General features: G+C 41.7%; 1 protein-coding gene across 7 annotated transcripts in view; it reads left to right on the top strand.

Annotated features, from left to right (window-relative positions):
* TRIO (trio Rho guanine nucleotide exchange factor) overlaps positions 1 to 27524 on the top strand; it is a 535982-nt gene that overhangs the window by 461635 nt on the left and 46823 nt on the right. For 3 of the 7 annotated variants that reach the window (XR_012692805.1, XR_012692804.1, XM_075212722.1), the window contains 3 exons: positions 9109 to 9247; positions 21385 to 21412; positions 22718 to 22795. Coding sequence is in view for 3 of the 7 variants with exons in the window: in XM_075212722.1 (XP_075068823.1) it covers positions 9109 to 9247; positions 21385 to 21412; positions 22718 to 22795 (245 nt within the window). In the remaining 4 variants the exon portion in view is untranslated. Of the gene's footprint in view, positions 1 to 6729; positions 6777 to 9108; positions 9248 to 21384; positions 21413 to 22717; positions 22796 to 27524 lie in introns of those variants that run through there. The other 4 variants (XR_012692806.1, XM_075212724.1, XR_012692807.1 and 1 more) reach the window with 3 other exon arrangements.

Genomic DNA, 27524 nt, shown 5'->3' with positions numbered 1-27524 from the left:
TGAATGGCCCTTCAGCCATGTGGAACAGGTTTCAGAATAACCAGCCAATAACAACCTGGCCTTCTACCTGTATTGTTGTTGAATTGGCAAAAAGAAAGCAAAATGCAACACAGAAAAAATCCTGCCTTATTGTTATTGGTAATGCTGGCTGTCACTAATCCCATAACAATCTGCTCAACAATGACTCATTTGCCACATAGGAGTACGGTCCTCTAATAAGTGTTGGACTGGGACACACTGATGAATTTACTGTGAATACCCACCCTTGAATGCATAATTGGTGTGCATAGTTTTTGTAATACCTCTTTATTAGAACAAGGAGTTGTTTTTCCTTTCAGGCAATGCTCCCTGAAAAAAATATTCAAACATGCCTTACAAAACAAGACATGACTTCTGAAAAATTTTACTTACATGAAAGTTCTGTAAGTCAATGCACCGCTCACTTGGTTTTTAATGCATGAAAGGGGCTTCAACATCTGTTCAAATACATTTAGGGCTAGATTTACTAAACTGTGGGTTTGAAAAATTGGAGATGTTGCCTATAGCAACCAGATTCTAGGTATTTATTTGGTACATTCTACAAAATGACAGCTACAGTCTGATTGGTTGCTATAGGCAACATCTAAATTTTTTTCAAACCCGCAGTTTAGTAAATATACCCCTTAATCTTGTTTTGCTGATTGGTCTGGTAAGCAGTATTAAAAGCAATCTCACTGAAACAATGAGTTCTATGGAGGTATTCAGGAATTCTTTCTCTGAAAAAATATAATAAACCAAGAGGCCTGTCTACAGTCTCTGCTACACGTTATGATCAGTCATACCACTTTCATACTGCCGCCCCGGCAATATCCCGGGTAGTTAACCCGGGATATTGCCGGGGCACAGGGCAGTAAAGATAACAAGATTCCCGGGTCGGGCGGGTTCATACTGCACCTGCCCAACCCGGGTTTTAGAAAAAAAAAAGCGTTAAAAAAGATTTTAATTAAAAAAAAATACATAAGAAATGTTTACTTAACTTATTTTCAGCCAGCGGTGTCTCCGGTGCGTTGCCGGCTGTTAGGGGGACCTCTGGGTACTAAAATGACGTCATTTCTAGTCCATTAGAAATTACGTCATTTTAGTACCCAGAGGTCCCCCTGACAGCCTGCAACGCACCGGAGACACCGCTGGCTGAAAATAAGTTAAGTAAACATTATGTATTTTTTATTAATTAAAATCTTTTTTTTTTTACTTCACAATTTTTTTTTTTTACAGTATGAATGGTGAGACCCGGGAATTACACGGGTTGCACCATTCATACTGCAGGCTAGCGGGGTCCAACATGGGAATCACCCCTCGCAAAATCCCGGGTCTAAGTCCCAGGATTTTAGACCCGGGATTTTGTGGTTGGACTATTCATACTGCACCAAGACCCGGGTTTTTCAGCGTGCCTCTGCAAAAACCCGGGTTTTTGGTGCAGTATGAATGGGGTATCAGTGACTCTCCCTGTCTCGCCATCGCACCCACACAATGAATGAGTTTTCCTCCTAAAAACTGCTGCATTTTTAGGTATCCTACCTGACTCCTCTCAAATTTCTAGTTCAGCAGGAGATCAATGTTTATCTCAGAGATCTGGTGAGAGGATTTGAAATCAGGAGTCTCTATGGGAAAGCAAGCTAATATCCAGCACTGTTTATCACAAGCACATTATTTCTTTGTTGTTTTTCTTGGACTTGATTTATTCTAAATTCTGAACGCAGTGGGCCTGAGTCATTAAGGAGAGCAAAGCATATAAAAGGAGTAACTTTGAACCTGGGCAAAACCATGTTGTATTGGAGGGGGCAGGCAAAAGTGTTTACCTCAAAGTGCAGCATAGGTTATAACAAAACAGCCATACAGAGTACATTAAAGAACAACATATGTTATAAGAGAGTAGAGCCATATGCACCAGCACAAGGTACTACAGGGCAACCTATTGTAAAACCTGTGTCCCGGCACATTTCTATGTCCCTATATCGCTGTAAATGTTAAGGTATTTTATTATTTGTTTTCACATACTGTATTTCATAGTTATTAAAGGTTTTTTACAAAGTTACAACAAAGACATTAAGAAAAGAAAGAGAGAAGATAACACATCACTGGGAAATACATATATGCGTTTATGCATCAATAAGATGCGGTGCTCCTAAATATGGATCGCATGCGCAGAGCATTTCCACTGTACCGGATTCTGTGAAGTCAGAGAGGCTTCAGTAGAATCCCATAGGAAAAGACAGGTAACTCCATCTGAGGATGGCGTTACCTGTCTGCGCAATGCAAAGCTTCATGCATTGCAGAACATCGCAGTCCCCATAGTAATCTATGGGCACTGCGATGCTTAAAGGTATTTGCCTAAATACCTTTAATAGATCTGATAGGCATGGGCAGCATGGTGGCTAAGTGGTTAGCACTTCTGCCTTACAACACTGGGGTCATGAATTCAATTCCCGACCATGGCCTTATCTGTGAGGAGTTTGTATGTTCTCCCTGTGTTTGCGTGGGTTTCTTCCGGGTGCTTCGGTTTCCTCCCACACTCCAAAAATATACTGCTAGGTTAATTGGCCTCTAACAAATTGACCCTAGTTTTTCTCCCTGTCTGTGTGTGTGTGTTAGGGAATTTAGACTGTAAGCCCCAATGGGGCAGGGACTGGTGCGGAAATAGTGGCGCTATATAAATAAATGGTGGTGATGATGATAGGCAGTTAATGCATGGCAAACATACTTAGATGACGCAGAAACTACTGTTTCCGCATTTTTTAAGTGTCAAAGTGCAATTGAGTGTGGAAAAGGAACAAAAATACATTGAATAAATACAGGACACTCTTGTTATGCATGTGAAGTGAAGTTTCCAGGGTCCTTCAAGAATATACTTTATACATTACATAATCTAAGATATAAATTTAAATATATTCATAAATCTAGGGTGCCTGAACAATATAGATGCCAACTAGCGCTTGACACATCAGAATGTGAAGCATAAAAACAGAAACTGGTAAACGACGAAAAGGCTATTTACTAGGTATAATTTAAAACCTATTTTTAGAAACATCGGAGTCGGTGAATAAACACCAGTTACACTAACAAATGCTTCAGGAGAGGTTAGGCCATAGTCTAGTGGTTAGTTTGGTGCAATAGTAATCCTGCTCAGTAGAAAGAAACCACGTGCTCTTTTGCTGCTCTGGAATAAAATGCTCCAATGGGAGAATTTGATATAATATTGAAACCATGGGAGGAATTTCTACAACAAGCTTGCACCAGTTTTCATGGGTGAAACCAGGGCCGGACTGGCCATCTGGCACTTCTGGCAAATGCCAGAAGGGCCGATGGCCAGATGGGCCGGTTGCTAGCTGGCCGGCCCCATCGCTCAGCGCACAGACTGTCATGCCAGAATTCCTGCATGACAGTCTGTGCGCTGAGAAATGGGGCCGGCTGTATACTTACTTCCTGGTGGCCGCGCGTCCTCTTCTCCCCTCCTCTTCTATGAATGGATCTGGCTATGTCACATGGGACGCGCACCACGTGATAGGTGCCGTCCCATGTGATAGGAGAGACTGCACAGCGCGCCGCGGAGCGCACAAGGTAAGGAGGGAGGGGGGGTAGTTTATGTGCCAGATTATGTAAAGTATGTGGGTGCCAGGGTATGTAAAGTATGTGGGTGCCAGGGTATGTAAAGTATGTGGGTGCCAGGGTATGTAAAGTATGTGTGTGTGACAGGGTATGTAAAGTATGTGGGTCCCAGATTATGTAAAGTATGTGGGTGCCAGGGTATGTAAAGTATGTGGGTGCCAGGGTATGTAAAGTATGTGTGTGTGACAGGGTATGTAAAGTATGTGGGTGCCAGGGTATGTAAAGTATGTGGGTGTCAGATTATGTAAAGTATGTGGGTGCCAGGGTATGTAAAGTATGTGGGTGCCAGGGTATGTAAAGTATGTGGGTGCCAGGGTATGTAAAGTATGTGGGTGCCAGGGTATGTAAAGTATGTGGGTGCCAGGGTATGTAAAGTATGTGTGTGTGACAGGGTATGATTATAGTGTGTACGTGTGTGACAGTGAAAATATAGTATGTTTTGTGTGTGACAGGGTATGACTATTGTATGTGTGTGGGGGCTGGCGTATGACCATAATGTGTGTGTGTGTGGGGGCCGGTGTATGACCATAATGTGTGTGTGGGGGGGTCAGTGTATGACCATAATGTGTGTGTGGGGGGGTCAGTGTATGACCATAATATGTGTGTGTGTGTGGGGGGGGGGCCGGCGTACGACTATAATGTGTGTGTGTGTGGGGGGGGGATCGGTGTATGACTATAATGTGTGGATGGGGGGGTCTTAATATAATGTGGGAGGTAGGCTGGTTAATCTAATGGTGAATTGCAGGTAGGGGCTAATTATTGGGTGCTATTCAATTTGTGGGGGGATGGAGGGGCAATTTAATAGTGGGGCCTATCAATTTAAGATCGGGTGATTGGATTTTTAATTTAATGCTGGGGTGGTTTGGGAGCTATTAATTGAATGTGGGGCTGTGTGTGGAAAATGAGGTCTATTTATTAAATGTGATTATGAGTTATTTAATGCCTGGGGTGGTTGTAGGAAATGGATATATTTATTAAACTTAAATGCTATTTAATTTCTTGCTGGGGTTGTTTGGAGAGAGGAAAAATTTTTTATTTATTAAATGGGAATGCTATTTAATGTCAGGGCTAGTTGGAGGGAAATAGATTTATTTATCAAATGTGAATACTAGTATTTTAATGAGTGGCTGCAGTGAGGCCTAATTTTAAAACGTGGATGCTATATTGATTTAACACCAGGGCTAAATTTCATTTACTCATGTACTTTTTCTCCTAATAGGGCATCCAACATTCCAGGATCCAGACAAGCAGCAACTGATCTAAAGACACCAGCAGCCACAAGTGGTGACCATGACAAGACAGGTAGGAGAGACCAGGACAGTCTGCCAACTGTTCTGAATTTGGTGGGTGACTGTCCCGCTTAGTCAGGATTTGGTCTGACTACAAGAACAGTTGGGAAGATATGTCCTACTTCACACTGTACTGCTTGTTAAGGCAGAACTGCGTGCACCTAACAGTAGTGCACACAGTATTGCCTGTGTATTTGTCAAAAATTTGTTTAATAGCCAAATTACATTATAGGAGCCCCTATGACTTAAGTGCCGGGCCCCCGAGCCTTAATCCAGTTCTGGTCAGCAGGAGGAATTTGTGCTCCCAGTTCCGCCCAGGACACAGCCTGCAGAGCAAGCCGAGGAGCTCTAAGTCTCATGAGATTTATTAATCTTGTGAAACTAAGAGCTTCCCTGCTCACTCTACAGGAATGTCAGCAGCATCAGAAGCATAGATAAGTACAGTGGGCTGGGGGTGTCATAATGTATCTGGGGGGGTGGCGTAATGAGGTTGGGGAGGGTCTGATAAATGTAATGCTTTATTATAATGTATGTATCAACGCACCATTTTGACCACGCCCCCAACATAATGTAGCTACACCCTTGGCGGCACCACCACTGCACTGTCGCGCACATTTTTTTCAACAGAGGTGGGCCTGTGTGCTTTAAATGCCAGGGCTGATTTTTAGTCCCAGTCCGGCCCTGGGTGAAACTGATTGAAGAGGAGGCCTGCACCTTACACGCTGCTAGGTGGTTCATCTTCAAAAGTGGTTGCCATACATTCCTACATATGCTCTATTCTACAAATTTTGGCAAATCATTCATAGATTGATGGGTTTTCAAGTGATGTGGGATTACGGTTCGTGTTGCAGTTAAATGGTGTCAGAGAGCGTCCTCTTTAAAGGAAGATTTCATGCCTGCTATTATGGATATTACTGTTACCTTATCGGTATAGGTAACGACATGATCCTTTTGATTATCCAAATACATTTTCCCAATAGGGTTAGATCAGTGGATAGAGCCACTGAATGTGAGTTATTTTAACGCCAACATTTAGACCACACCAGAAACTGTCAGAGATGGAGGAATATAGCTGATGAAATAGAGCAGGAACACCGTAACACTGTGCAGTAATCTTGGAGTTTGTAATGTTTGCTTTACTGGCAATAGAGGCCTTATGATTTTATAAGAAGTACTTTGACCGTTCAGATGTATAGAAGGTATTTTCCAGTCCCTGCTCGTAAAAGAGGGCAATTGTGGGTTTTATATTGGTTCCAGAACCCCCTCATATACACAATGTCAAGAAGGTGAGTGCTGGTGATGCAAAAATATTCACACTTATGTGGTTCACTGAATAAGTCCATCTTCATTTACTAAAAATGTTTCAGTTGCAATTTATCAATTTTAGACCTAGGAAGTACATGGGCCTCAAGAGGGATTCTAGTTAATGGTAGTAATGAAGATGACCCTGGACTTGGTGCATGCAACTACATATTACAAAAATCTTATGGTCTTTTTCTTGTATTGGCTGCCAATTGCCATTACCCATGGCAAGCATGTCAGTCTTATGTAGAAATGAGAGTGCTGTACTATGATGAAATCCATTCAGGAATTTGGTTCGAGTGATAACATGAGGATTTTTATGTTTTGATAAGAGGCATCCTCTGTATAACAGGCTGTTCACTGCTCATAAATTTAAATTGTATCTTGTAGCCAAAGAAAAAACATTTACATTATAAATGCAACATTTCTGTGATATAGCAGCAACACAGTAGTTGGGACTTAAATTTAACTCTATTCTGCCTGTGCCCTACAGAAAACACCTGCTTCAGCGCGCTCTCCTGTACATTCTGCATTTTACAGGTATTTGCTGCAGTAAAATATTTAACCTCTGCCACAACTCTGCCATAGACATTTCAATTACAATATTACATAAACTGTTTATATGAACTCTGTTTAACCCTACACTGCAATATTAACACAGCACTACCGTAATCCTGCAATCCAACCTGACACTATCTTAATCAATACTGTATCAAGACTGATTGTATTTAACCCTACCTATCCTATAATATAGGCCTTCTTGGCATCTATTTATCTCTCCATGCTCTCTTTTCCACCCATACTATCTCTCTCTCACTCGCAATCACCTCATACACAGGTTCTGTCATGCTCCCTCTCACTCACCTCATACACAGGTTCTGTCATGCTCCCTCTCACTCACATACAGTTTTGCACTCACATGCCCTCACTATCTCTCCAATGCATATACCTGCTCTCATGCTTTCTCTCGCTCTACAGACATACCATCTTGCTTTCACACACACCCTCGCTACCTGACCTGTTCTTTACGCCATTCTCACTCACGCTTTCTCCTCAAACTCTTGCTCTCTCACACACTCTATGGTGCTCTCTCAAACACCCTTGTGTGCCTCTCTCACTCATGCTGTCTTGTCTCTCACACATACACATACATGCACTATCCACACATGCTCCCTCTCCATCTCCTTACATATAGACACACATATGGGAAAGACTGATACCAGACATATGCAAACATACATTATCTCTATCTTTATACATACACACCCACATACACACACATGTACATACACACTAAAAGATCCATGTAGTTACATGTATACACAAATAAAGGATTTATAAAATATATAGGTAACTTAGTGACATGATTGGATAACATGGTACTGAACTCACTTCAGAGTGGTTTATTAGTATCTTATAACCTCTTGCACTGTATAGAGAAGTGGTGAGGGTGTTGGGCACCCCTGGACATCTGCGCTTCTGAGTGTGGGATGTGTGGTCGTGGTCGCTGCCTGACAGAGTTGACAAGGGTTCTGGCCCTGTGGGTTTTGATTTGATTAAGGTATTCGTGGCACAGTGTAGAGGGAGTTGTCAGTGTTGTGTCTGTTGTTGTGTGGAAGTGGGGATGTCATTGTGTGCTTACCTTGGCGTTCACCTGTAGGTTAAGCGGGTGTTGTTCTTCAGTGATTCTTGTCGGTGGAGACTGGTGGTAGTTGTTGATTGTCTTGTTTATTATTGGTACTCTGTGTTTTTGGTCAGGTGTTGGTATATCTTCAGTTCCTGCTGTTCTGTGCTTTTAGGTTCTGTTTGAGAGAGAGGAGAAGGTAGACAGAGGGGGCGGAGGAAGAGGCGCACCTTTTTTAGGTCTCGGGTTGGATGCATTATACTCACTCGTTTTGCTGTTTAGCACTTGTTTGTGACTTTTATAGCGCTTTTACTTTTGAATGGGTGTCAATGTCACTACCTCTAACGTTAATATTGTCTAAAGCTCTGAGTGTTAATAGCTGATGTTGTAAATATTAGGTATGAGTGTTGTGGTGTGCTAATGGTGGATTACCTTGTGGAGTTTGTACTATGTGTGGGATGTTAGAATGAAATGTTTGGGGATGTTAGTAGCTCTTCTTGTATATTGCTCAAGTTTTCAATAGCTCTTGAGGGTTAATGGCAGTAAGTTGCTATTGGAGAGTACACAAAAGATGGCTCCCATCATCCTTGAACAACTGATTATTTTAAAGTGGTCTGGAGAGGTATGAATGCTTATTACTTACAATTAGTTAAATAAGTATAATGAGAATTGCTAGATGGTTTAATTTCTAATTGTATATGAGAAGAAAGACAGTGTTAAGTCTCTAAAATTTATTCTTGGTTCATAAAGCAATGTGGAACGCCCTCACATGTTTATTTGTTTCAGTTTAAATTATTATAATGATAACATGCCCCAGATCTTTATGTTTTTATAACTTCTAAATGCTGTCATTTAAATAAAATATTATGAAAAATGTATAGCAGCCTATTAAATTTATAATCTGAAATTCTCATGAGCTGTGACTTCATGGCTAATACTAATAACTGAATTAGTTACAGTGGATTTAAATTTGCTCAATTTAATTTGTGGCAGGTATAATTGTTATGGTCAGGTCTCTGTTTAAATGTATTGATTTTGAACATATCTATGCTCTGTCATTTTCAATACTGGGAAAGGTAATTTGATTGGTAAAGAAAATTGCCTGATGCCGTCAAATACATTGAAATACAAGTAAATTACTATTTACCAATTGTTGTCATGTGTGTTGATAACTATAACATCTTTGTTGTTTAGTAATTTTTTTAGTTCATTAGTCTTTTTAACATCATTTTACATTGGCCTATACAGAAAAAAATCATCTTGGCATACAGCACTAAAAATACAAAAGAAATCGGAAAACAGGTTGAAAGAAGGCAAAAGAGAAATCATGTTGGAAAATACTTATCGTAAATCATCGAAAGAACAAGTCAATAAGGTATCTGTAAAGGTAAATATCAGAAGTTTTATTATGCACTAGAAGATTTAAAATGTTGATTCCACACTGTCAATTGTGAGAAAACAAATAAGACATTGTGCTAACATAGTACAGATTACAGGTAGATAACAGTTATCCCACCATAGAAAATGCATTCAGGATAACCAACCAGTGGTTTACAGGACAGATGTAGCCTACTAAGACATTCAGGCTGTTAGCCTTTAGAAATGTTTTCCTACTACCATTTTATTTCTTTTATAGTGAAGGACTTAGATATCACAGTTGGTTGTCCTCAAATGTAGCATAATACAGGGTTTGAGTAGTAATATTTGTTAAATAAAATATTCACCTGCTAAAACCTCAGTGTATTGAAATTTAAATAAAACTGTATTGCGATATAACAAATTATTTTGTATATTAGAAGCAAGCCACAATCAATGTAGCGTTTGAACAAATACAATAAAATATCAATGGTATCATAACAGTTCATGAGTATTGTAAATTAATATGCGGTTAGCAAGTCTCAAGTTACATTCCTTCCTTATTTGATATATAAGTACACTGTAAATAAGCTTACACTTACCAATACATATGGAAATATTACATCTCCTTGTGATAACTATTCAGCTTCCTGGTGTGTCACTTATAAAGTTGCATTTGTGAAAAGTAATCCACAATATGTAGTGAGTGAAACTAACAGCAAGAGCAAAAGCCGAAACATATGGGATACATTACTAGAAGCAGTAATTAAAACATTAAATAGGAGTGCAAACAAATAATGTTGAAGTGATAAAATGTTACTGTCACATGGATGGGTCAATGAGTGCCAAAATGTGTCTCTAGCCACTCTGTGGAATTTGTCCACAACCAACTTCTTGAAAAGTCTTGATAGTCTATAGTGATCTTCCCAACAGTAAACCAACACGTCAAGCAATCTTCTGGAAATACTGTAGGTTTGTACACACTAAAAGCCATTCCTAAAAATTTTTCATATCCTACAAGTACTATTTCAAGTTCTCAGTGGCCAATTTTATCATCAAACACTATTTTTCCACATCCTAATTTGTTTCTGGGGCATGCCCCATAAATAACAAGAAAGGCATTTTGGAAGTCACATACCCCCTATGTGAGTGTAAAATATTATCACAAAAACATGACCTTTACCTGGCAGTATTACAGTAATAGTCTGTGTTTCTTTTTGTTTATAAATTAACAACCCCAGTTTTGCATCTTTACTTAATTATTCATGTGACAGGATGGACCGCCTATGCCACCCTGTCTGTTGTTTCTGGGAACCGGCTGGGCTTATTTTGCTACCCTTCCCTTACATTATCCCAAATGCGCTCTCTTGACGCAGTAGGGAGGGGCTTACATTGCTTCTGGGTAACTGTCATTGCTAGTGTATTCCTGTGCTGGTACACTTGGGCTGGTAACTACGGACCTCTTACTATGGATCAGGGTTGCTGCGGATGGATCCCCCCTGGCCTATCACACTGACCAGAGCTGCATGGGTAGCAGGCAGAACGGTGGTACTGGAAACGCTTGGGTCCAAACCTCAGAGACAGCCGGAGAACGGATTAGATTTAGGATCTAATGTGCAGGTCACAAGATTATAGCAATATTGAAGAAGTTGTCAAGCAGGGTCTTGAAGCAAAGAGTGATGTTTTATTTCGCTCAGTTGCCCTGACAAGGACAATTCCACTGATTAAAGGTATCAGTGGTCAGGTCAGATGGAACATCAGAATGATACATTACATGCTCAAACAGCTCACCTTTTTATACAGTTGTGTCATAACTCCTGCCTGTGGGTAAACCAGCCCCTTGGACCTAGCTGGCTCCAACCCGTCTAGAATATTCCCTCAGATCTCAGGATGTAATCTAGTTTTGCATCTAACAATTGTACTTCCATATCACCCTGATTTCTTCAGATGTGCTGTCTCCATTGTCTAACAGCACCTACATTAAGATAACGGCCCCCTGTTATGCGTTCAAGTGTTGGTCACTCACATTGAATATACATATTTAGCCTAATGAGGACATCCTCTAGACCAGTGGATCCCAAACTTTTTCAGTTCAAGGCACCCTTAGGGTCTCCATAATTTTTTGAAGGCACCCCTAAGCCAAATTAATTACCAATTAGTACCCTGCCTTGCTTACCACTGGCCCTGGCCGAGGCACCCCTGTGAGATCGCCGAGGCACCCCAGGGAGCCTAGGCACACAGTTTGGGAACCACTGCTCTAGACTACACAACAGACTTACAAATGCTTATCAGAAATCAAACACATATACCTCAGACATGAATGCATTTCCTCTAGCAAGGTTACAAACAAAAGCAAATCCCTTTCCTGGCCAATACATTCCTACTAAAAACGTGCAATACAATATCAAACATAAGTACATTTGCAATTATATACATAAGCGCCCTGCGCTATTTCCTTTAAATAAATTTATACCATAAGTTATTTATCAGTGATTCAGTCACAATTCACCTTTTTGAAGAATACATTTGAACTTTTCAAATCTCAACACATTCTCTGTGGGGTACATTTCTTAAACATGACTTTTTTTTTTTTTTTTTACATTTTTACGCACAATCTCTATCTACTTGCGTATTTTAACAGAGTGAAAAATGAAAACGTATGGCAATGCACAATTCATTACTGAAGTCTATCTGTAGACCTATAAGTATTTCTGAGTTGGAACAGGGGGGGAAGGGGAAGGCATGCCCAAATATAGTCAAGATGTTTTATGCACCTACTAGTAAGCAGCCACAGATACACCTGCCAGGATAGCTATTGTGGCTGCTTCACTCCTGGTGCAAGATCCATACTGCTAGCATGGGGGAAACATATACTGATAATAAAAACATTTATCAGAAAAAAACCACCACACACACAACCATCATTCACAAATGTATTCACCTAAATAAAACAAAAAAAAAACTTCGGATCTCGCGAGACTCGGATTGCATAAATTCCCCGCTTGCGGCCGCCATCTTAAGTCGGGCTCAGATCAGGGAAGAGGTTGTAGTTTGTAGTGGTGCTCCTGTGTCCTGTGTCCTGTCACTCTGTCCTGCTTAATCCAGTGGTTACTTTGTCCTGTGCTCTGTCCTGCTGATCAGTTCAGTGGTGCTTTGTCCAGTGCTCTGTCCTGCTGAGTCCAGTGGTGCTTTGTCCAGTGCTCTGTCCTGCTGAGTCCAGTGGTGCTGTGTCCTGTGCTCTGTCCTGCTGAGTCCAGTGGTGCTGTGTCCTGTGCTCTGTCCTGCTAAGTCCTTTGTTATTAAAAAATTATAAAAAAAAAAAAAAAAAATGATACAAAAATTATACAAAAAAGTATAAAAAAAATTCTACTGCAATATATAAATACGTTCACTGTTCCTGCAGTCCAGAAATATTAGTACTGCAATATATAAATACGTTCACTGTTCCTGCAGTCCAGAAATATTAGTACTGCAATATATAAATACGTTCACTGTTCCTGCAGTCCAGAAATATTAGTACTGCAATATTTTACTACGTTCACTGCTCCTGCTGTCAAGAAATATTAGTACTGCAATATTAAACTACGTTTACTGTTCCTGCAGTCAAGAAATATTAGTACTGCAATATATAAAAATACGTTCACTGTTCCTGCAGTCAAGAAATATTAGTACTGCAATATATAAATACGTTCACTGTTCCTGCAGTCCAGAAATATTAGTACTGCAATATATAAATACGTTCACTGTTCCTACAGTCAAGAAATATTAGTACTGCAATATTTTACTACGTTCACTGTTCCTGCAGTCCAGAAATATTAGTACTGCAATATATAAATACGTTCACTGTTCCTGCAGTCCAGAAATATTAGTACAGCAATATTTTACTACGTTCACTGTTCCTGCAGTCCAGAAATATTAGTACTGCAATATATAAATACGTTCACTGTTCCTGCAGTGCAGAAATATTAGTACTGCAATATATAAATACGTTCACTGTTCCTGCAGTCCAGAAATATTAGTAGAAACGTAAACTTGCCAATATGCCATTTACGACACGGAGTGGCAAGGAACGGCTTAGGCCCTGGCCCGTGTTCATGACTAGTGGTTCAGCTTCACCCAAGGATCTAAGCCCTCCTCCTCCCCCCTCTCTAAAAAATTTAAGAGACTTAAGCTGTCATCAACAACACAGCAAACAACTCTGCCTTCTAAAGAGATGGCATCACAAATCCCCAAGGCGAGTCCAAGGGTGTTGGTGGTTGCGAAGCCTGACCTTCCCATCACTGTACGGGAAGAAGTGGCTCCTTCCACCATTTGCAGCACGCCCTCTGCATATGCTGGAAGGATCACCCACAGTCCAGTTACAGATTTGGCTAATGAAGGTGTGAATGTTGTACACCGGGAGGAGGATATTGATGTAGCTGGCGCTTAGGAAGAACTTGACAAGGAGGATGCTGATGTGGTTATCTTAAATGAGGCACCAGGAGGGGAAACAGTTGTTGTCCATGGGATGAAAAAGCCCATCGTCATGCCTGGTCAGAAGACCAAAAAATCCACCTCTTCGGTCTGGAGTTATTTCTATCCCAATCCGGACAACAAATGTATGGCCATATGTAGCTTATGTAAAGCTCAAATAAGCAGGGGTAAGGATCTTGGCCACCTAGGGACATCCTCCCTTATACGTCACCTGAAGAACCTTCATAATTCAGTGTTTAGTTCAGGACCTGTGGCTAGGACCGTCAGCAGTCCAGGGACACCTAAATCCCTTGGTCCTGTTGTATCCACACCAGCAACACCCTCCTCGTCAATTTCCTCCACGACCTCGATCAGAGATAGTCCTGCAGGCCATGTCACCGGCATGAGTCCTCTTCAAACCGGGATTCTTCCGGAAGATCCTGCAGCGGTACGCCTACTACTGCCGCTGCTGCTGTTGCTGGTAGTCGGTCATCTTCCCAGAGGGGAAGTCGTAAGAACGCTACGTCTTTCACTAAACAGTTGACCGTACAACAGTCATTTGCCATGAGCACGAAGTACGACAGTAATCATCCTATGGCAAAACGGGTAACTGCGGCCGTAACAGCTATGTTGGTGTTAGACGTGCGTCCGGTGTCCGCCATCAGTGGAGTGGGATTTAGACGGTTGATGGAGGTATTGTGTCCCCGGTACCAAATCCCGTTGAGATTCCACTTCACTAGGCAGATGATACCCGGGATGTACAGAGAAGTACGAAAAAGTGTCCTCAGTGCTATGAAAAATGCGGTTGTACCCACTGTCCACTTAACCACGGACATGTGGACAAGTGGTTCAGGGCAAACTAAGGACTATATGACTGTGACAGCCCACTGGGTAGATGCATCGCCTTCCACAGCAACAGCAGCAGCTGCATCAGTAGCAGCATCTCCACAATGCCTGCTCGTTCCAAGGCAGGCAACGTTGTGTATCACCGGTTTTAATAAGAGGCACAACGCTGACAACCTCTTAGAGAAACTGAGGGAAATAATCTTGTAGTGGCTTACCCCACTTACACTCTCCTGGGGATTTGTGGTGTCAGACAACGCCAGTAACATTGTGCGGGCATTACATATGGGCAATTTCCAGCACGTCCCATGTTTTGCCCACACAATAAATTTGGTGGTGCAGCATTACCTGAAAAGTGACAGGGGTGTGCAGGATATGCTTGCGGTGGCCCGCAAAATTGCTGGACACTTTCGGCATTCTGCCACTGCCTACCGCAGACTCGAACAACATCAAAAAAGGCTGAACCTGCCCTGCCATCACCTCAAACAAGAGGTTGTGACGCGCTGGAATTCCACCCTCTATATGCTGCAGAGGATGAAGGAGCAGCAAAAGGCCATTCAAGCCTACACAGCCACCTACGACATAGGCAAAGGAGTGGGGATGCGCCTGAGTCAAGCGCAGTGGAGACTGATTTCCGTGTTGTGCAAGGTTCTCCAGCCGTTTGAACTTGCCACACGAGAAGTCAGTTCCGACACTGCCAGCTTGAGTCAGGTGATTCCCCTGATCAGGCTGTTGCAAAAGCAGCTGGAGAAAGTGAGGGAGGAGCTGTTAAAGCATTGCGATTCCACAAAGCATGTAGCTCTTGTGGATGAAGCCCTTTGTACGCTTTGCCAGGATCCGAGGGTGGTCACTCTTTTAAAGTCAGAGGAATACATTCTGGCCACCGTGCTCGATCTTTGGTTTAAAGCGTATGATGTGTCTCTGTTTACGGCGGACACAAGTCTACAGCGGTGCAAAGACCTGCTGGTCAGGAGATTGTCCTCTGAAGAGGACCGTGATATGCCAACAGCTCCTCCTTCATTTTCTTCCACACCTGTGACTGCGAGGAAACAGCTGAGATTTCCGAAACAACCCGCTGGCGGGGATGCAGACAACATCTAGTCCGGACTGAAGGACCTGCCAACCATTGCTGACATGTCTACTGTCGCTGCATTGGATGCTGTCACCATTGAAAAAATGGTGGAGGATTACTTTGCTGACACCATCCATGTAGACATGTCAGACAGTCCTTATTCTTACTGGCAGGAAAAAAAGGCAGTTTGGAAGCCCCTGTACAAACTGGCTCTATTTAACCTGACTTGACCCCCCTCCAGTGTGTACTCCGAAAGAGTTTTTAGTGCAGCGAGGAACCTGGTCAGTGAGCGGCTAAGGAGGTTGCTTCAGCAAAACTTTGAGAAGATGATCATAAAAATGAATTATCAATTCTTCAATCAAGACCAGCACTGGCCTCCAGAGACTACAGAAGGACCTGTGATTGTGAAGTCCAGCGGGGACGAATTGATAACGTGTGAGGATGAGGAAGTACACACTGAAGGGGGCGAGGAATCAGGGGATGAGGATGAGGACGACATCTTGCCTCAGTAGAGCCAGTTTAGTTTGTACAGGGAGAGATGAATAGCTTTTTTTGTGTGGGGGCCCAAACAAACCAATCATTTCAGCCACAGTTGTTTGGTAGGCCCTGTCGCTGAAATGATTGGTTTGTTCAAGTGTGCATGTCCTATTTCAACAACATAAGGGTAGGTGGGAGGGCCCAAGGACAATTTCATATTGCACCTCTTTTTTTGGCATTATGTGCTCTTTGGGGCCTAGTTTTTCAAACTTCCATCCTGTCTGCCACTGCAGTGCCACTACTAGATGGGCCACGCATTTGTGCCGCCCACTTGTGTCGCTTAGCTTAGACATCCAGCTACCTCGGTGCAACCTTTTGGCCTAAAAACAATATTGTGAGGTGTGAGGTGTTCAGAATAGACTTGAAATTAGTGGAAATGATTGTTATTGAATGTTATTGAGGTTAATAATAGCGTAGGAGTGAAAAAAAAACCCAAAAACTGGATTTTAGCACTTTTTATGCTTTTTTTAAAAAAAAATCAGAACCCAAAACCTCAAGCTAATCAGAACCCAAAACACTAAAAGGGGCCGGTGCACACCCCTAATTAAGATAAGTTAGTTTCATATTTTTTTCAGACACAATTTTCACTTTTGTTTGGCGTAAATTGCATCAACTCTGCATGAGGTAAATGTTACCAGGTTCCTTGAGATATATACAGATACATACTCTGTTTCAATAGGTTTATTTGATATTTGGCAGCATCTTTGTAACCCCCTTGTAACTACTGTGTGTAGTGTTGAGGTGCACAGTGTAGGCAGGACACCTCCCTCTTTAACCATGGCTAGCTGCTGGGCATGGATATAGATCAGGGGTGGGCAAACCTGTCCTCAAGGGCCATATCCAGTTCATGTTTTTAGGATTTCTGTCTGTAGAAACAGGTGGGATAATTACTGACCCAGCCAAATAGATTAACTCAGCTGTACATGATTAAAGAAATCCTAAAAACATGAACTGGATATGGCCCTTGAGGACAGGTTTGCCCACCCCTGATATAGATGATCAGAGGTTCCGCACATGCAGGTTATTTTTATGAATTTCTTTGATGGGACACAGGTGATGTAACTTGGTGCCGCAGTGCAATCAAATGTCTGAATAAATTGGGAGCCAGACCATCTCTATATTTTAGAATAAACTATTTATTTACACTTCTCTGCACTCCAGCACATTCTTGGTTTCAAAGACATAAAGAAAATATATACAGCTCTTTTCTCACTCCCGTACAGTTCTTAGTCATTTCATATATGGTTTCAGTATAAATTTCTCTATGTTCCTCCTGCACTTATCTTAAACATGTATCAAGATGTAATAAGACAGTTCACATGTCTCCTACACTCCAGTATTACATACTTCACTGCAGTTCATCCTTCCTCTGCAGGGGCACTTCCATTGATGCTGACAGACAAACATCTTCCTTGAGCCTGCAGTTTTTCATCAATGCTGTGTAACTCTCAACTGCTCCTCTGCGTGGATACCTTCTCCCTTGACACTTTTTTCGCATTGTTCCCTCCAGCAACTGGGCTCTGTGCCCCCCTCTCTTGGATTGGGCACTTCTCCCCTCTGTATACGCAGCCACACAGCTGTATGCAGCAATCCCCTTCTCTTTTGGGGTTCTACATTTTCTTCTCTCCAACGACCGAGCACCCCCCTGTAACTGTAACGCCGGGCGGCGACGCCGCAACCCCGAGGGGGCCCCGACGCTCCTCCCGGCCACCTTCCCCCCCAGGCCTTCCCAGCCGGCCCGGAGCCGGTCGCGGCGCACCGCCGCGGAGGAAGTGCGCCCTGCGGGGGTCGGGGCCATCCGAGCCGCGTCCCCCCTGCCGCCGCCGCCGCCCCCCGCGAGGGCACCCAAATTTTTCAGGTAAATCACATAACATTAACATTTAACTAAAACATTTGGTGCACCAATATTATCCCTGGTAACGTTACCATATTTTACACTCAGTCCTGGGTTGAAATGTGCACAGGAATTTAGTAGAAGTGGTGCACGTGGTTGGGGCCCATAAATTACTTTTTCACGCCAAATAAACTGATGATCTTTTGTATTACACGGTCTCTTTTGTGTGTATTCACAGACCTCTCTATTTTCTCTCCTCTCACACTGTTCTCAGTACATAGCTCAGTCTGTTTAGTGTGATGTCACAGATCTCTATACTGCTTATTTGTTTTCAGTACTTTCCTTTTTACTCACACCTCTCTTTGGCTCACTCCTTATCTTCTTCTCTTCTTACACTTACTTCACTTTTAATCTGCTTATATATCACTTTGTCCGATTTTCATTCTGTCCCTATTTTTCTCTCTCAGTCTATGCAAACACAGGGATCTCTCTCCCTCAGAAGTCTAGAACTTTCCTCTCCCCACTGCTTTGGGTCTGTATTGACCCTTGGACCGTTCCCGATTACTCTTTGCCTTCTCTCTGTGGTACTGCGCTCCTCTGGTTTCGACTCGGCCTGTCTGACTACTCTCCATTCACTGCTCTGGTAACTATCTGGGAGAACCGCGACCTGCGCATCACACACAGCTAAGCCCAAACTTCCTTGCGGGGGTCCCTGGTGAACACCAGTGGTGTGTTAGACTCCGCGCCTCCCAGTTTAGTAGCACCAATACCAGTCAGTGATATTCCTAGTGAAGACAGGACACCCTTGCTGACAGCCCCTCCTCCTTCTTCTCACTCTAGCTGGCTTGTGTGCCTTGTCAGCATAGCAACCAGCCTGAGTCACTGCTCTCTTTAGACACCCTGGCTACACCCCATCCGCGAGGCCCATATAATGCACAGGGGGGCGTTACATCTTTAAATGTAATAATTATTTATATCCACTTTATCTCCACTCCAATTTTATTTACTGCTATAGTTATATTGAATTATTTCATATAATGTTATTTTTTTCAGCCAGTGTCATAACTATCACATGTTCTATTATGTCAGTAAAATGTAATGACTTCCTCAGTACTTCACACCAACTGTTACTTACATTACCATGCCAACCAACTCTGCACATCCAGATCTATAGGGCCTGATTCATTAAGGAGAGCAAAGGCAAAAAAAAGAGTAATTTGGCATCTTGGCAAAACCATGTTGCACTGAAGGGGGAGGTAAACTGTGGGGACAGATTTATAGTTGGGGTAAGGCATGTCCTAGATCTACTTTAACTATCATTATACAAATAAAGTTATCAAGTATTTGTGTGCTACATGAAAAAGCAGTCAGTATTTTCCTTCTGTGCAAAATAATACACTAATTTGCACCCCTTGCATTGTAATATGGTTTGTCCAGGATCAAATTTACTAATTTTTTTGCTTGCACTCTTTAATGACTCAGGCCCATAGTATCCTACATAGACTAAACTTTTACAATGAACCATACATACCTAGCAGGGTTATTTAAATCTTTTAAACAGTTGTATGAGAGTTTTGGCACCCCAAGTCAAATTGCATGTTTTATATAACCACAAAAAAGCGAACACATCCTCTGTGGGGTACACCATTAAGTATGACATATTTTTTCACATTCAAATGCACAATTACTGTTTACTTGCATAGATAGAAAAAATAAAACATTTCATATATAAATCTTTAGGCACCTGTCATTCAGTACTTAGTAACACATCCTTTGGCAAAAATTACACATGCAAATGTTTTTTTGTAGACAGCTAAGAGTCTTTCTATTCTTGATCTAGGAATATTTTCCAACTCTTCTTTGCAGAACTCATCTAGCTCTGAAGAAAATGTGAATAAAAAAAGTGTTGGCTATACTAGATGTAATGTTATGCCTGATCATACTGCTCCACCCACCTTTAGTAAGAGCCACCAGAAATTATACTGCTCCAACTGTCTGAACTGTATGCTACGCCAATCCCCACACTGTTGTTCTGCATCATTCCTTGAAATATGATACTGCCCCAATCACCACATTGTTATCCTGTCTCAAAAACTAACAGTGCCTCTCTGTTGATAAATTACTAGATATTGAACATCTTGTTCAGTTCTAACACTTGCTACTAAGACAGTGTTATCAGATATCAGTAAACTAAACAAGCTGTCATATCTAGGTGTCCTCTTATTGCTTCTGACTGCTGCGGTAATTCAATAAACAGCAGTATACAAGCATTCAACAGTGATCTGTAGAAAATGTATATTTGGGTGTTAAGTGGTGAGCAGCGGTTGCTAAGGAAAGTAAACCAGCAATGTCCTTCTTTCTAAACTTCAATATGAGCTGTCCAGCTACTGAAATTGAACAGCATGAAGAAGAAAAGAAATCATCTCTGTGCTGGTTAAACAAAATGTATTTGATTTATTTTTAGTAAAGTGTTTTGTTTATTTTTTAAATGAGCGATAAGCCCACTCCTTTGCAAATTAAATAGCAAACCTCAATGCTACTGAAGCTATTCTTGGGATCCTAGAAATGGCTATAATGACACTCTAACGATCACCGTGTAATGGACAAAAAATAAGTTTGAAATATATACATTTAAACTTATTACGTAAATAAATTTTAATTGAACAAAATAAACACACACTCACCCAGGTGCTTGTTAAAAAAAAATCAGACCATTAAATCCTAAATATATTTTTTTCTTCTATCCAACATAGTCCAGCACAGACTGCCCTTACTACCAATCTAAGTCCTTATACTCTTTTTTTTCATGACCTGACGTAGTCCAAGGCATGATTAAAAAAAAAAAAAAAAGAAAAAAGACGTGTTCAGCCAGTCCAGGATTTCGTACCAAAGTCAAATAATGAACTGACAGCATACATGTGAGTTCAGGTTCAAAGTGAAGGAGAGTATGCTGTTTCATATCTAATTATCTCTAACTACTTATAAAACATGTCAATAATTTTGTACAGCCCACTTAAGGATCTGTGTGTGGAATAATCTATGGTTTAGTAAATGTTCCTGCTTTTTGTGTTTTTTTCCACTAAAGAAATACATATGTGGATACCAAAATATTTTTAATTTTAACAATTTCCTGGAAGAAATGGTGTATTAGAAAAAACTGCAAGGGTGCCAATGTTTTTGTCCACATTTGTATAATGTAGTGTAGAAGTTCCTGTGATTATCATTTAATTGTCATTATTAAAATATTAATATATAGTATTGTATATAGTACTGTTTTGTATAGCAGTGGACAGGGTTCCGATGCCTTTATAACTGTTGTTAGCTTGACATAAACACTTGAAAAAAGCAATAAAATATGTTGGTTTAACATGTGAAGCTGTATTTTATGTTATTTTAATAGTAAAATATACCATTTATTTTCTTTGAACAGCTCCTGAATCCCAATTACATTTATGATGGTAAGTTTCAATCCTTCAAATGCATGCCATCAGCAGAGAACTGTAATATATATTTACTTATTAACAAAAGCAGTTTTAACAGAACTTTTAAAATGTAAAAAATAATAAACAAAAATCTTCAGAATCTGCAGAGTAATTTGACTGTATGTGGCCATATAATATAACTGAATCTACTGTTTCATTTCTCAGTTCTGTTTCAAAATAAGAGATGAATATTATAGGAAATATTATCCCCTGCTTTGCTGAATACAAAGGTGCCCCAGTGTTTGTCTCCTAGAGCTAGGTATCCACCATTCTGTGCCAATTAAATCCAAAATAAAATAATGGGAGAAAGAAAAGTATTGGGATAAAAAGCTATTTGTTACAAAGATTATTATTATGATTATTATTTTTAGTGTAATCAGTCAGTCTCTTACTGTTGAGTTAAAAAAAACAACTGTATCCAGTACCCAGAAAGAGTGGTAAGCAGTCAGCTATAATGCACTGAGAAGGATTGGAAACCAGAAAGCCTGCATATCGCCTGAGTTCCAAGTCAAGGCTGTATTTCACAACGTAAAAATATGATGATAAAGTTTGCCTTTACAGGCCATCGCCGCTTTAAATTTTACCTGCAAAGTCGCCGATTTACGGCGAGTTGAAAAAAATCGCAGGTTCATACATTTACCCCCTGGTCTAGTACAGCAAAAATAATACAAAACATAGCATATTTTCTTCTTCAATCCTCAATGGCAGCCATTACAATGTCCCTCTCAGCATTCAATGTAGCTGGCAAACAGAACATAATAGCCAATTACATTAGCTGAAAACAGATTTGATCCAGGAGAATGGTCTCTACATCAGGAAGTGTTTTAGCTACTAATAAGAAAATTCTGGCTTCCTCAAGTGGATTTAATGACAACAAGAAAAAAATAGCATGGTACCCATGTTCTTCGCTCAGCACAAAATTCCTTGTACATTTCGCCTGGGTTCATGTCTTCCCTACATTTCCACTCATTGCTCCTATTCTAAAAAAGCATGCAGAAAGGGGAACAGTGTGTTTTGAAGGGGGACAGAGCGTGTGCAGAAAGGGGGGCAGAGTGTGATATGAGGGGTACAGAGTGCAGAAAGGAGGACAGAGTGTGTTTTGAGGGGACAGTGTGCAGAGGAGTCATGAATTGGCCGTTGTGCTGTGATGACATGGCTGGGGGGTCATGAATTGGCCGCTCGTGGGGGGGGGGGGTATGATCTCTGTATTGTATGGCGTTCATGAGGATGCTCTCTAAAGAGCCTAGTCAATGAGGGTTTGTAATGTTTGCACATTTTCAGAACAGGATACCAACTTTCCAGAAGCTGGTAAACAACAACAAAGTTGCAAGAACAAGTCTGAAAGAAAAGCAAGAACAGGTAAGAGAATCGGTCTAAATTTGTTTGCTGGAAAATATTCCTGAATTTTCCTGTGGGGTGGGGTTGCGCTACGGGTGTATTAGCCTAGGGTGGCCTGAACCCTTAATCAGCCCCTGAGTACAACGACAGCTCAGCCATGAAGCAGTAGGCCACAAAAGCTCACAGAATGGGAACTCTGAGTTCTGAAGTGCTTACCATGTAAAAAATAGTCATGTAAAATTAGTCTGTCCTCTTTTGCAACACTCACTACCGAGTTCCTTACTGCTTTTGGAAGCAATGCCAACACAAGAACAGCTTCATGGATTGTGTTTCCATAGGCAATCAGCCACACAAACCTCAGATCACCATACAGTAATGACAAACATGAACTGGAGTGGTGCAAAGCACCCCACCATTCGACTCTGGAGCAGTAGAAATGTGTTCTCTGTAGTGACTAATCACACTTCACCATCTCTCAGTTTCATAGATGAATCTGGGTTTGGCATATGCCAGGAGAACGCTTCTTATCCAAATGCGTAATGACAACTGTAAAATCTGGTGAAGGCAGAATAATATCCTGGAGCTGTTTTTCATGATTTGGCCTGTGCCCCTTCGTTCCAGTGAAGGGAAATCTTAATGCTACAACATTGCATGTCCTTCGGCACGGCTGGGTTACGCTCCGCCATATGTGCCGGCTTCTCCAAAATCAATGACCTGACTGTCTAGAGAATTATGTGCTTCCAACTTTGTGACAATAGTTTAGCACATATGGATGTAATGTTCAGTTGTGTTTGAAGACTTTCCAATTTGCAGATTGTAAGTTATATTTCATTTGTCACGGTTCTAGAGAGAAGTATAGGATCCCCGGGCCTGTCTAGCTCAACACTACTCTACTCAGAGGCACAGATTCTAACGGGATAGTGTGATTGGATCACTTATAAATAACTTATGGTATAAATTTATTTAAAGGAAATAGCGCATGGCGCTTATTTATATAATTGCACATGTGCTTATTTTGGATATTCTGTGTATGTGATATTCTGTGTATGTTGGTAAATGACATATCTTTATTTCTGAGACCATGGGAGAAAATTTGTTTTGTGTTTGCTGTCTTTGCTAGAGGAAATGTATTATTTCTGAGCTATATAGCTGATGCAATAAGCATTTGTTTAGGAAGTTTTTTGTGTATTTTGTGGTAGGGAAATTACTTGTTTGGGGTTTTGTAACTTTCTTTGGGAATTCTCAAGTGGAGGAAATGTGTATTCTGCATCCTTCTGAAGAAATGACCCATGTTAATCTCATATTAATTAGATCTTTTGATGTTTTGTGGGTCCAACACCTGAAGCGACAGGAGGATTTAATTAGACTTGCTGTTAGATTTCCTCTGTGTTTAAAACAAGATGAAGGAAATCACAGCAAGTGGATGTTACCCAGTCTGAAAACACAAAAGGCCTCTCCAGCCAGTTGCAAAGTGCTAGCAAAGGCCCAGATGATCCAGTACATTCTGAGGATTTGAAAGAACCTGTTTCCCTGAGAATAAAATCGGATGAATTGCTGGATGACTGCAAAAGGCAAGAAAATCTTGGAAAGGCCAAATTGATTGATGTACAATGTAGAAATTTCCCTCTCTGACAGTGAGAATGTCCCTTCGGGCATAAGTGTAAAGAGATGGGTTCATCAGAAGAGGACTCCACCAAACGGGCAAAGAAGAATTAATCTGAGTCCTACTTGTATAACTCAGAAGGATGGCTTCCCAGCCCATAATGTTTGCCATCATTAATGTGGCATCCATTCTGTTCGAACAAGCTCATTGCATAGCATTTTTTCAGCACTATTGAGGCTGATTTTTTATTTTTTGCAAGAGACCAGAGTAGGTCGGCTGGTAGATGTATGATTTTGGATGTCAACCTGAGAGGACACGACCTGAGATTGATCAACATCTACGGTCCTCAAACCAAATGGGAAAGTAAGTGTCTTTACAGGGAGATAAAAAACAGTGTGGCCATGCTGGTGCTTGGAGAACCACAAGTGCCAACATGCCCTGACATTCCTGGCTTGCTGGGCCCTGTAGTTCCACAAAGAAAAAAGTTAACAAAACAACAACACCCTCATACAAACCACACATATTTATTAAAAATAATAAAACCCACAATAAAGACACTAACCACCCTCTTTTAAACCACAACTATTTATTAAAAATAAAAAAAAACAAATACTTACCGATGATGTCTTCTTTCTTGATCCAATGTCCCTTATTATTTGTACATCCATCTTGCCGGCTTGCCTCAGTCCCAGCCATTTGTACCTCCATAAACTAATCTGTGCCAACTGGAACACTTCACCCAGAAGGGGCACATATTTGTAATTTCCTGATTCTTTAGTCTTGATTGAAGTAAAAAAAAATAAAAAGCCAGGAGCCGCCGCAAACACCTCCTACCTAGTAGGAGGTCCGTTTCGCAATGCTCTTACGCTGTTTGCGTGTTGTATCTGGCGTGTTTAGAAGCAAACTCTCCTGAGTTTGCTAACTCGCAGCTTCATACATTGTAGACTTGTATAGCTGCAGTGGCAAACAGTGGTGATTTTGATCTCTGGCGATTTTGCAAGTAGCAATTTTGACAGAAGCAGAACTCTGGCGATTTTGTATGAAAACTCAGCTTCATACATCGGCTAGTTTCAACTCTCCTGAGAAAATCGGTGGAGTTGCAAACTCGCAGCTTGATACATTTACCCCCCTGGTCTTGAGGATCTCAACATTTTGCTTGAGTCTTTGGACAGCGAGATAACAGTGGATGAAGTCAGAATGGCCATAGACGAGTTGTCTAAAAAGAAATCTCCAGGCCCAGATGGCTTAACCTCCAAATTCTTTAATATCTTTGTGGACATTCTGTCTCCATGCCTCGGAGGTTTTAAATGAAAGCCTGGAGAGAGGCTTATTGCCTCCCTCCATGAGGGTTTCAGCACTTATTTTGCTGTCCAAAGGGAAGGATCAATCGTGTATTGAGAACTGGAGCCCCATAGCGCTTCTCAATACCGACAGAAAGATTTTGGCAAAGGTGCTTTTTAATAGACTGATGCAGATCTCAGGTCAAATGCTTTTCCCCTCACAGCATTGCACTGTGAAAGGCCGAAGTACCTTCAGTGCTGTCCTGGGTGTCCGGGAGACCATTGAGCGGTTTCGGGCTGAGAAGTGGGGAAAGTATCTTTTAGCTCTGGAGCAGTCGAAGGCCTTTGACAGGGTGGATCACGAGTACCTGTGGGCTCTACTTCTGAGGTATGGTCTTCCAGTGTGTGTGGTGAATTGGCTTTGTACTATTTACAATTAGGTCGAGAGCTTACCTCTTGTGAATAATTGCATAGGTCCATCCTTTGTGGTCAACTCTGGAGTAAGGCAGGGTTGCCCCCTCTTGTATGTTTTTGCAATAGATCCTTTCATTCGAAGGATGAAGGCAGCTCGATAGGAGGGGTGCCGTTGGGCCCGTAGTGTCCTTTGAAGGTGGTGGCCTACGCGGACGATGTCACTGTCATCTTATCGAGTCCTGCGGAAGCAATCAAGTAGGCGACTCTGGTCTGCAGGTACTCAGAGGCCAGTGGCTCGAAAGTAAACCAGGGAAAGAGTGAAGTTTTCTGGATGGGGGGGGAGGAAGGTTATCAATTTGACCTTCCGGACAGCCTTCCCTGGGCCAGTATCAAGATCAAAATTTTAGGAATCCAATTCGGTTCTGGTGATTATGCTAAGCAAAACTGGGAGATGAGACTGGAGGAAGCTTCTCGGAAAGTGGAGAGCTGGAGGAAGTGGAAGCTTTCTCTGAGGGAAAGAGTAGACCTTGTGAAGACCTACCTGATTCTGGAGTTTCTGTACATTAGCTATGTGTGCCTTTTGCCACAGTCTTTATGGTCTAGGGTTTATGCAGTTTTCTTCATTTTACTTTGGGGGAATAGGCTGAACCTGACCAAGTGAACTGTGAACTACAGATTGAGGAGGGATGGTGGCCTGGGTATGGTTAACCCAGTGCTATTCTTTCTAACAACTTTTTTAAAGTTGCACCTTAGTAGTCTCTTTCTTGAGACTCCTCCTCAATGGGTAGGTGGCTTTAGCGTCTGTGTGCATCCCTTTCCTAATGTTTGGATGGAAGTTGGCAGGGTGAGGACCTTTCCGGGTCCATCATGGGTATCTCCCGACCTATGGTTTGAAAGTGACAAGGCGTTGGGGCCTGGAGGCGGGGGAAGTCAGGAACTTCTCTAGGAGGGAGTTGGAGAGGAGAATCCTGCACTCTCACTTCTGGGTTCAGCTCAGGTAGAGGCAATCCGAGACTGGCCCTGGCCCACAACCCAAAGACAAGTACTGGCCTTCTTAGGGACCTCAGGGTACTACAGATGTTTCGTCCCAGACTTTAGCAGTGTAGCAAAGCCCCTGACAGATCTCGCTAAGAAGAAACTCCCCAAAGTAGTTGACTGGACACCCGCCTTTGACCTGGCATTTTAGTCGTTAAAGGAAACCCTGGTTCGTGCTCCAGTACTGTTGGTGCCCAATTATGACAAGGACTTTATTTTGCAAACTGACGCGTCACAGTATGGACTGGGAGCAGTACTTAGCCAGGTGGGGCCAGATGGGCAGGAGCACCCTGTGGCCTATTTGAGCAGAAAACTGCTATACCGGGAAGTGGGGTATACCACAATTGAGAAGCAATGTTTGGCCATTGTTTGGGCAGTGAAAAAACTTCAACCTTATATGTATGGACGACATTTTACT

Source organism: Mixophyes fleayi, chromosome 5 (genome assembly GCF_038048845.1).
Source record: "Mixophyes fleayi isolate aMixFle1 chromosome 5, aMixFle1.hap1, whole genome shotgun sequence".
NCBI lineage: Eukaryota > Metazoa > Chordata > Amphibia > Anura > Limnodynastidae > Mixophyes > Mixophyes fleayi.
This window is presented reverse-complemented; position numbering and strand designations above follow the sequence as displayed.